Source organism: Bubalus bubalis, chromosome 1 (genome assembly GCF_019923935.1).
Source record: "Bubalus bubalis isolate 160015118507 breed Murrah chromosome 1, NDDB_SH_1, whole genome shotgun sequence".
NCBI classification, from domain to species: domain Eukaryota; kingdom Metazoa; phylum Chordata; class Mammalia; order Artiodactyla; family Bovidae; genus Bubalus; species Bubalus bubalis.
Genome location: NC_059157.1, coordinates 160909688 through 160921293, shown reverse-complemented (window position 1 = coordinate 160921293; position 11606 = coordinate 160909688). Strand labels below are relative to the sequence as shown.

At 36.3% G+C, this 11606-nt stretch overlaps 1 protein-coding gene across 1 annotated transcript; it reads left to right on the top strand.

Moving 5' to 3' along the window:
• The first annotated feature begins 283 nt into the window (after positions 1–283).
• On the top strand, positions 284–8738 carry SUCNR1 (succinate receptor 1). Its single transcript, XM_006075627.4, has 2 exons — positions 284–380; positions 7339–8738. The coding sequence occupies exons 1-2, from the start codon at positions 378–380 to the stop codon at positions 8284–8286; spliced, it is 951 nt and encodes a 316-aa protein (XP_006075689.1). The 5' UTR covers positions 284–377; the 3' UTR covers positions 8287–8738.
• The last annotated feature ends 2868 nt before the right edge of the window (positions 8739–11606 follow it).

Sequence of the window (11606 nt, the reverse complement as noted above, 5' to 3'; positions counted from 1 at the left end):
AAAGCAGAAGCAGTTGTAAACCAAACATACAGTGCTTACATTTTCTTATTATTTAAATAAACAAATAAACATGGAAATAATGAGTGCTTCTCTGCTGTTTTGCTAGTGAAAGGAATAATTTCAGCAGTAGCCTTTTGAAAATCTATTTGTGAAATGTGTTTTCCATAAAATGAATAGTTTATGTCTCAACTTCTCAGGAAGTTCCTTACATGACTTGGAGGTTTGACATTTTCCCGGAACTTCTGAATTATTAATCTTGGCCACGTGATATGCAAATGAGACTGCACTAACTATGGTCAGCAGCACAGCACTGGATCAGAAGCTGAATCAAGTTGCTGGCAAAAAATTTCTGTTGAGGGATCAGGCCTCCTGACAAAATGGTAAGCTCTAATGCAATTCATGTTGTCCAGGTGTATAAAGTAATCTAGACCTCCCATTAGTTAGGGGTTTCTTTTAAAAGTGGTCTGTGAGCAATTAGGATTTTAAGCAGTGTTTAAATGAACTTTCTGAACTGTCATTTGTAAGTACACAACGAACAGCAAAAGAAGCCAAAAGAAAGTCATAGCTGTTTCCTCTACATTTTTTTTGCCAAATTATATGTCTTGTTTCAATTGTCAAATGTAAATCTAATTTATTAAAAGGGGGTTATTTATTTTATTTGCTAATTCTTGGTAACATATTTCAACAAAAAGAATAATTAGACTTATTTAGATAAATATAAATACTTATAGAAAATAACTGAAGTTTCTAAATCAGATGAAAAATCTATAATGTATAATAATTGCATGCTCAGAAAATAATGTGTCAGAAGAAATTTTAAGGCATTCTAAAAATGAGATTTAGCATTTGTTTGTAAAAATTATATCCTTTAAGGATATTTATAGTTCACCAAGGGAAAGGAGAAAATTGTAGAAACTGTTGCTATTATAACTTCCAGAACTTTCAATAGTTGGTTAAGTATTTTTAAAGAGCTTCATAAACACACAATTTGAAACCATTCTATCAGCCTTTAATCCTTTGATTTCTGGTATAATTTCTGGAATATACAAAAATATATAAAAGATGAAGTCATTCATATTGAATGATTATATCTTTTCAGTGTAAATATTTTCATTCAAATTATCAGTGAAAAAGCAATTTGTTTATAAATATTTATATTGCTAAATAGTCTTGAAGTAGTTAAGAATTAAAATTTCATAAATGTTCTTTATCTTACTTTGATGATTATAAGAAAAACACTTTAAAAGCTAATAGATGATCAAACAGTTTTAAATTTGTGTCAAAAATGTACATTTTTAAAAAGCTGAATACAATTAAAGTAACACTTTGTTCCCAAATTAAAAATGAGAACTAGTGATCTACTTATGTAATTTGAATATTATTTATAGTTTAATAACTCTAACAAGTCTAGATATATTTTTATAAATATAATTAAAGGTTTCACTTTAATTGCCAACATCTAATAAAAAAAAATCTGTTAAAAATAATTTTCCAAATCAGCTATAACATATTTATCATGATTTCTATTTCTGAAATTTAAGAATTTAACCACTAAAAAGCAAAAAGAATATTCATTTTTCATGAGGGAAGTTCATCTTCAACAAGAATTTTGCTTAAAGGACTAGGTTACTTCCATTTGTACTGTGATTACCACACTAAAGACACACTCATACAAATTGAAATCTAAAAATAGTGGGTCCAGTTGAGGTTATAGTGGTCTGAAAATGTTAGACAACCTTACCCTTACTTTCATGGCAGCCAAATGTTTATGCTACACATAAGCTGTTGCCATAAGTCAGTACATTTAAGCACTGACTAGGCAGAAAGAATTGTAATTAGAAAAAGAGGAAATTCAAAAATGAAACGAGTAAGCTTCTTGTCGTAATGAAACTTCCTACTGGTTTAATATTCATTTGGGGAACACATGTATACCTGTGGCAGACTCATTTTGATATTTGGCAAAACTAATACAATTATGTAAAGTTTAAAAATAAAATAAAATTAAAAAAAAATTCATTTGGGTGCATGCACCAACATTTTGAAAGTTGCCTAGAAATGAACCTGAAAAACTAATATTTACAACATGGGCAAAGAAATATTAGACTGTAAAAGTGTCTACAAAGAGAGGAAAAAGGACAACAAGGAGATTGCCATGTCACAGAAGGCAAGGAAGAGAGAACGTCCAGAATCATGGAATGGGAAGTCACTGGGAATAGAGTAAAAAAATAATGTTGGAAAATTATCAGTGAGCTGAAAAATAAAGCCTGTATTTTGTAAATACCATTGAACTTCTACTGCATTTCTAGAAATGTTTAATATCACACATGCTGATTTGGAAGTAAAAATAGACAGTCCAAATAAACCAAAAGCATAAAGGACAGAATAAAAATTATTTGGAATCTCATCAATAGGAATATTTTAGTATCTGTCCTGAACTTTCTGAGGTTTTTTAACTTCATATGTAAATTTCAATTTTTTTAGCTAATTTAAATTTTTAAAATTGATCCTAGAAGATATATATTAAATTTTACCTTCTACAATTATATTTCTAAATCATAGATATTGCTACTACTTATTGCTAATTTTGAATATTAGTCATACTATATATAGGGCTTCCCTGGTGACTCAGATGGGAAAGACTGTGCCTGCAATGTGGGAAACCTGAGTTTGGTCCCCGGGTCAGAAAGATCCCTTGGGGAAGGGAATGGCAACCCACTCCAGTATTCTGGCCTGGATAATTCCATGGACAGAGGGACCGGAAGGCTACAGTCCATGGGGTGGCGAAAGAGTCAGACACAACTTGGTGACTAATGTTTTCACTGTCATACTATATATATAGCATCATCTTTTATGTGGAAATAGAACAAGGAGCTTAATTTGGTGGACTTACCACTTACTAGACCTCAGAGGAAGTATTTATAAAAATGCTTTGTAAAAAGTCAAGTGTTTATGTTCCTCTTTCCACTAAGCGATTATTTATAGACCAGTACCAGGTATAGAAGAAAAACTATGTAAGATAAAGTTGTGAGAAATGCTAAGAAAAAACTAAGTATACAGTGGGCAGGGGGCTAATTAGACTGGGGAGTCAGAACCTATCTTGGAGAATTGCACTTAAACTGAAGTCTGAAAGAAGCAGAGATGTAAGACAGAGATGTGATGGAGTAAAGATCATATAAAAGGTCAGTGAAAAATCCAACAAACTTAACATTAGGAAAATTCTCTGTGCGTGCAAACTACAGGAAGAAAGATGAGAAAGGAGGAGAATAATACTAGATGAGGTTGAAGTGGAGTCCAGGAGCTAGACCATGCAAGTATTGAAGTCTCACTAAAAATTATGGACTTATTCCTTAGACTGTGCAAATCATTCAAGCCTTTTGGTTGCAGAGAGAAATATGATCAGAATTTTGATTGCAGGTTTTAAATATTGTTTAGCTATCATGTTGAAAGTAGACTGAAAGGGGGCCAGGGAAGATGTGAGAAGACAATAGGAGAATATCGAATAGTCTCAGATGCTGGTGGCCTGAATTAGAATAGTGATGAAAAATATGAAGCAATAGTGATGAATTAGAGAAATATCCAGACATTGAAGTCAACAACACAAGGTTGTTTATTCATTATTGGAGGTGAGCTACAGATGACTTCAAGGACATTGCTCAGATGTCTAAGGTGAACATTTCAGTAAATGGTGTGGCCATTTACTGAGTTAGGTGGAGGTACAGCAAGATTGAGAAGGAAGTTGGAGAACTTATATAGGATTTCTAGAGACAGGCACCTCTGAGAGATCAATCTATGGTAATAACTATAAACCACTAGCACTTATAAGACAGGGCTGGGCTCAGATGTACATTGATAGGTGGATATATGGATGGTCATTAAAGATAGAAAGTGGATTGGATCATCCAGGCATCTAGATTGTTGTTCAGATGCCAACAACTGTTTGTGACCCCATGGACTGCATGCAGCACACCAGGCTTTCGTGTCTTCACTATCTCCCAGAGTTTGCTCAAACTCAGGTCTATGGTATTGACAATGCCATCGACACCATGGACATGAAAAGAAGGGATATGATAAAGAAAGGAGTTTAGATAAAGAAGGGATTCAGTATTGATCCTCGAGGAAGTCAACATTTAATGCTTAGGCCTTGAAGGCTTAGACCACAAGAGAGTCTTCAAAACACAACCAGGGAGGGAAAGAAAGGAAAATTAGGAGATTTTCATGTCACAGAAGACAAAAGAAGGGAGTTTTTCTATGAAAAACGGAGAAACATATCTGTATGAAGAGGCTTCAGATAAGATGACTGAAAAAATGAGCATTAGATGGAGTAATGGGGAGGCCATTTTGGTGGAAGCCAAACTAAAGTAGGTTGAAAAAGGAATACAGTGTCAGGATGTCAAACTAATTAGTGAAGACAGCTCCAATGTTGATCAATGTATGACAAGGAGAGGAACATGTGAAACCAGGGAGAGTTGTTTAATCTTATATATGCCTTGCTTTTAAGACAAGATGAGAGTATATAAGAGCCATTGGAAAGGATGAAGTTGAGATAGAGAGGCTGAAAAGATGATGACTAACATGTAGGAATCTTAAGAACTCAGGGATGAGTTTAATCTGAAGTAAGCCAAGAGAAATAGATATTTTCTGTTGTCACAGGAAGGAAGGAGGAGAGGATAGTAAGAGAGGCAGGAACCAGAGAGTGGACACCCAATGACCAGGTTCTTCTCAGGGATTCACAGGCAAAACCATCTGCTAATGATGACTAGGACAGAGGTTTGAAAAAATTGGAAAGGTATGACAATGAGAAATGTAGTAAATTGCTGGTAATGTGAGAGAACAGTAAACTCACATAACTTCAAATACAGAGTGAAACCAATCTGCTCGGTTCTTCAAATTAGCCTGCTCAATTTTACAGTGAAGGATCCACTGTGTGCAGTGCCGTGGGCTGCAGGGCAAATTCTGGCCCTGACATTTGGTGACCTGTGATTAGTAATTTAATTCTTCAACCCAGGTTTTTCTTATGTCTAATGGGATGGAAGTGGAATTGAGTTAAATGGATTTTTCTGAAAATTAGAGATAATATTTGTGATGTGCTTGGCATATGTCAATAAATATGTTCTCTTGTTGCAAAATTAAAAGACAGGAGTTGTATTTTATAAACATAATACAATAAGCATAATCCTTTGTCAATATGGAAACAAAATCAAAGCCATTAAAATTGTAAGACTGAAGTTGTAAGAATCGCTATTTCCTCTTCTAGTCTATGGTTCAGTTAAACATAGCTCAGAGAATTTGTTGAACTACTGTGATTTGCTATGGACCAAGTCAATCCTAAAGACATAATTAATTTGACTTCTCACTTATTTCACTGCAGTTTCTCTTGGTCTTTTTGCTGTTTGTCAAGTCCTCTATGCATGTTTCCATCTCTGGACCTTTGTGTGTGCTTTTCCTTTTGTCTGACAATCTTTTTCATTATGTGACATGCACTTATTTCTTTCTTGATTTTTCCCAAGAGAGGAAAAGTCATTTGAGATGGGGAATGTTATTTTATTCAAAACTGTCATCCGTGTCTAGCATATAGTTCAAAAGATCTCAATCAGATCAGATCAGTCGCTCAGTCATGTCCGACTCTTTGCGACCCCATGAATTGCAGCACGCCAGTCCTCCCTGTCCATCACCAACTCCCGGAGTTCACCCAGACTCACGTCCATTGAGTCAGTGATGCCATCCAGCCATCTCATCCTCTGTCATCCCATTCTCCTCTTGCCCCCAATCCTTCCCAGCATCAGAGTCTTTTCCAATGAGTCAACTCTTCGCATGAGGTGGCCAAAGTACTGGAGTTTCAGCTTTAGCATCATTCCTTCCAAAGAAATCCCAGGGCTGATCTCCTTCAGAATGGACTGGTTGGATCTCCTTGCAGTCCAAGGGATCCTCAAGAGTCTTCTCCAACACCACAGTTCAAAAGCATCAATTCTTCAGCGCTCAGCCTTCTTCACAGTCCAACTCTCACATCCATACATGACCACAGGAAAAACCATAGCCTTGACTAGACAGACCTTTGTTGGCAAAGTAATGTCTCTGCTTTTGAATATACTGTCTAGGTTGGTCATAACTTTCCTTCCAAGGAGTAAGTGTCTTTTAATTTCATGGCTGCAGTCACCATCTGTAGTGATTTTGGAGCCCAGAAAAATAAAGTCTGACACTGTTTCCACTGTTTCCCTATCTACTTCCCATGAAGTAATGGGACCAGATGCCATGATCTTTGTTTTCTGAATGTTGAGCTTTAAGCCAACTTTTTCACTTTCCACTTTCACTTTCATCAAGAGGCTTTTGAGTTTCTCTTCACTTTCTGCCATAAGGGTGGTGTCATCTGCATATCTGAGGTTATTGATATTTCTCCTGGCAATCTTGATTCCAGCTTGTGTTTCTTCCAGTCCAGCATTTCTCATGATGTACTCTGCATAGAAGTTAAATAAACAGGGTGACAATATACAGCCTTGACATACTCCTTTTCCTATTTGGAACCAGTCTGTTGTTCCATGTCCAGTTCTAACTGTTGCTTCCTGACCTGTATACAGGTTTCTCAAGAGGCATGTCAGGTGGTCTGGTATTCCCATCTCTTTCAGAATTTTCCACAGTTTATTGTGATCCACACAGTCAAAGGCTTTGGCATAGTCAATAAAGCAGAAATAGATGTTTTCCTGGAACTCTCTTGCTTTTTCCATGATCCAGAGGATGTTGGCAATTTGATCTCTGGTTCCTCTGCCTTTTCTAAAACCAGCTTGAACATCTGGAAGTTCACGGTTCACATATTGCTGAAGCCTGGTTTGGAGAATTTTGAGCATTACTTTACTAGCGTGTGAGATGAGTGCAGTTGTGTGGTAGTTTGAGCCTTCTTTGGCATTGCCTTTCTTTGGGATTGGAATGAAAACTGACCTTTTCCAGTCCTGTGGCCACTGCTGAGTTTTCCAAATTTGCTGGCATATTGAGTGCAGCACTTTCACAGCATCATCTTTCAGGATTTGGAATAGCTCAACTGGAATTCCATCACCTCCACTAGCTTTGTTCATAGTGATGCTTTCTAGGGCCCACTTGACTTCACATTCCAGGATCTCAATAAGTATAGGTAAAAATAATATATTAATGATATGTAGGCATATAATTATGTATTATACATACACACTCCTTACTAATGTAACCAACTCTCTGCAGTTCAAATTTTAAGTGTTATTTGATGATGATGATGATGTTGATCATGATGCTAATAATGAAGGCAATGATTTTTTGTAGTTTTTTCAGTCTTACTTTAGTGATTCATCCTTATGTTTTCTCTCCTTTCTTTAGGAATGGAATGCAACTTGTGAACACTGGCAGGCCGTGCAGACTGCCCTGGAAAGCTGCTACCTTCCCATTTTTTATGGCATTGAGTTTATTGTGGGAATCCTTGGGAATACTGCTGTTGTTTTTGGCTACCTCTTCTGCCTGAAGAACTGGAACAGCAGTAACATCTACCTCTTCAACCTCTCTATCTGTGACTTGGCTTTTTTGTGTACCCTTCCCATGCTGATGAGAAACTATGCCCAGAGAGAATGGACATATGGGTATGTGCTGTGTATAAGCAACCGATATGTACTTCATGCCAACCTCTATACCAGTATTCTCTTCCTCACTTTTATCAGCATTGATCGATATCTGCTCGTGAACTATCCTTTCCGGGAACACCTTCTGCAAAAGAAAGCATTTGCTATTTTAATATCTTTAGCCATTTGGGGTTTAGTAACCTTAGAGCTCCTGCCCATACTTCTTTTTATACATTCTGATGACAATAGCACCAACTGTACTGATTATGCAAGTTCTGGGGACCCCAATCAAAGCCTCATTTATAGCATGTGTCTAACCTTTCTGGGCTTTCTCATTCCCCTTTTTGTGATGTGCTTCTTTTATTTCAAGATTGCTCTCTTTCTAAAGCAGAGGAACAGGCAGCTCACTACAGCTTTGCCCCTTGAGAAGCCTCTCCACTTAGTCATCATGGCAGTTGTGATCTTCTCTGTGCTTTTTACTCCTTACCATGTCATGCGAAACGTCCGGATTGCTTCACGCCTGGAGACCTGGAAGAAGTCCCCATGCACTGAAGCCATCATCAACTCCCTGTACATCTTGACAAGGCCGTTGGCCTTTCTGAACAGTGTCATCAACCCTGTCTTCTATTTCCTTTTGGGAGATCACTTCAGGGAGATGTTTATGAATAAACTGAGGCACCACTTCAAGGCCCTTACATCCTTCAGAAGATGAGCTCATGGACTAACATTTTCATTCGAGAATAGTGAGGTGCCTGTGTAGCAGATTGTTTTACAGAAGCAGCTGTAGGTCGGTTAGAGTTTAACTCAGACATAAATCAGAGAGGCCTACAGACTTGACCCTGGTTTAAAGGCATGCTGGATCCAGGGTGTGTGAAAAGAAGATGATGGAAGGTATTTATTGGTTTCTTGACCTAAGCATTGAAAGGAGTTGGACTAGCACTGTCTAATGTTTGAGCACATAAGTCCAAAATTCTATGTGATATAAGACCCTCTCAATCAGTGTAAAAGGAACAGAAGATAAAGTTGCAAGTTGTTTGTGTTTAATCATTGGTGCTGCTGCTGCTAAGTCACTTCAGTCATGTCCGACTCTGTGTGACCCCATAGACGGCAGCCCACCAGGCTCCCCCGTCCCTGGGATTCTCCAGGCAAGAACACTGGAGTGGGTTGCCATTTCCTTCTCCAGTGTTTAATCACTAGTCAGATTGTAAAAAAAAAATTGTGTTGGCAATATTCTGTATATTATTCGTGTGTGTGTGTGTGTGTGTGTGTTAGTTGCTCAGTCATGTCCAACTCTTTGTGACTCCATGGACTAGAGCCCGCCAGGCTTCTCTGTCCATGGAGTTCTCCAGGCAAGAATGCTGGAGTGGCTTGCCATTCCCTTCTCCAGGGGATCTTCCTGACCCAGGGCTCGAACCCATGTCTCCCACATTGCAGGCTGATTCTTTACTGCTGAGCTACTGGGGAAGCCCATACAATGTTATTCATACAAGGTTACTCATACAATCCCATAATTTTTTGTGAAGACCAAATAAGAGAAGATTAGTCATGTGCTGTTAAATATTGTTGCTAGAAGTTGTACTCTTGAGCAAATTTAGAGATAATAGTAACAACAAAGAGCATAAAAAATATAACTGGTTCAAATATGCCTATATTTCTTTATATTGATTAAGAATTGGGGTCCAGTTGTAATTATAAGTCCTTTTCTGTTGTTATATGGTTTTTAGTGCAAAGAATCATATTAAACAGAACTAAACAGATGATTTAATAGAGACATATTTGAGCTCAGCTCTCAGGGGACTTAGGTATAAGTGGCTTTATAAAAATAATAGAGTCAGATACCAAGGATAACTGTAAAAATTCCAAAGTCACAGAACACAAAGCACCTACCAGGAAACTCAAAGGAAGACAAAACAAAACAAAGTCAGTGCACAGTTTTTATAATCAGTATACCATCTGGTATTTTATCATCACAATGTGATTTTCAGTGCATGGAAGTATATTAAGTTCTTTAGCCTTCCTGCTCTTGATTAAATAGTAAACTATGAAATATATTAATATCATAAAACCAGAAAATAAGAGGAAGTGAAATGGTAATGTCAAAACTTATTGAGTTAATTATTTTCCTTTTTCGGAGGGAAAAATCAGTTTTTCTACCCCTGCCCCTTGCCCCCAGTACACACACACATTTTTTTTTTTTAAGCAATGGGATAATCTACAAGGACAATTTTATCTTGAGAGAGTGACTCATATCTGCAATGAGACTTATTTTCATAGAATAAGTCTATGACCTAAGACCATACCTTAGACCATTGGAGAAAATGTTTTAAACAAAACACGCTCTATGAATTTGCAAAATGTACAGAACATTTATGTACCTATCAATATAGATTATTCCAGGAGGGTTATGTAAACACTATCCCATGCCACAAATCAAATTTGGAGAGGGAGAATGAGTGCTGCATTAGCTATCTAGAGTTAAAAAGTATCATATAATAATTTGCATATTACATGCAGTAAAATGTGTGCATGGCCACATGCCTATGCTCTTTTCCTTAAGGTCATTAGCTGTAATGCAAAGGATAAAAATAAGCATTATAGGAGCAAAGACATAAAATTCCATGTCTCCCCTGTTTTGAGGTTTCCTGGTAACATTATATCCTGACATTCCAAAACCCCAAAATGTTCCCATTGAAATATTGTAAAAAAAACATTACTCACAAAGGATTTGTTTTCCTACCTAACCTTAGGCTTTTAATTTTTTTTTTCATGTTTTCAATAATTTTAAAGTGTCAATGTCATTTTATAACTGCCTGATAAAAGTTGATCTTCTGAATTTTTTTCATTAGAAAAGGCCACAAGAAAGGGTCTTAGGAAAGAAAGATTTGCTTATCTGCAAACATATAATTTAACTGTAATTTGCATTTGATGCATTGATTTTCATTTATAAACATGAAATTAAATTTGTACCACACCTATCCTAAGAAGTTGTAGGGGTAAGCTTTTTTAATAGTATAGCAAAATATTTTGTGAAACTATGAACTCTTACACATATTTTATAAGCAAAATGTTAATTTTATAACATACTTCTTATTTTTTGTTCAAATTTGTCATGTAATAATCCTTAACTGATTAAAGTGATCTGCATAGAAGTTACAAGAACTATTCCATTTGCATTTTGTACCAGGTGATTACAATTGCAAGCAATAAGTAATGAATGCAATCTCAAACAATAAATAATGGATATCATTTCTGCATTTGTGTTTTGCGAGGGAAAAAATGTTGGGCTTTTATAACTTGTCTTTTCTTGGCTCTTTAGTACCTTCCAGAATCATGACTAAAGCATTTGGTCCAGCATTTTGCGGTCTGGACCCACCTATTCCCTGCGCATTCTCTCTCACCGCTGTTGTCACAGATTATACCTTTCAACCAAGATAGCTACTTCATTTCATTATATTTAGAACTTTACCTACTGAGGCCTCCTGGATGCTCACCCTTGTTTTATTAAGCCCACATATTAAAAAAAAAATCTAAGCCTCTTTTAAGGTCTATATCATCTGTCTCTCCATCTTAAAGCCTTACTTTTAAAAAGGACTTCTCCCCAAATCTGAAAATAAATCTGCCTACCTCTGGGGCTTCAGACTACTTTTGACTATTGTTTTCATAAAATGCATTTTAAAGTCAATTCTTAGGTCTATTAATGGAAAAACTATCTAATTTTTAAAAATGTTTTATTGTCTTCACAGCACCAAACAAGGTACATTTTAAATGATTCTTCATTATGAATGAATGTCTTATAGGACAAATTTGAATTCAATACTCCTTTTGAGTGTGTATGTCAAGCTATTCTCTGTCCTCACTGCTTTTATAATGAACGTTACTTTATTGGAAGGAAACAATGTCTATACACAAATACATGTGCCAGCTGCCATTGCCTTGACCCTTATATTTTCCTCTATACTTTTGAGCATTGTTTTAATGGATGCTTAATATTTGTGCTTGCTAGTTCCAAATCTGGGTTATTTTGAAGTTGGT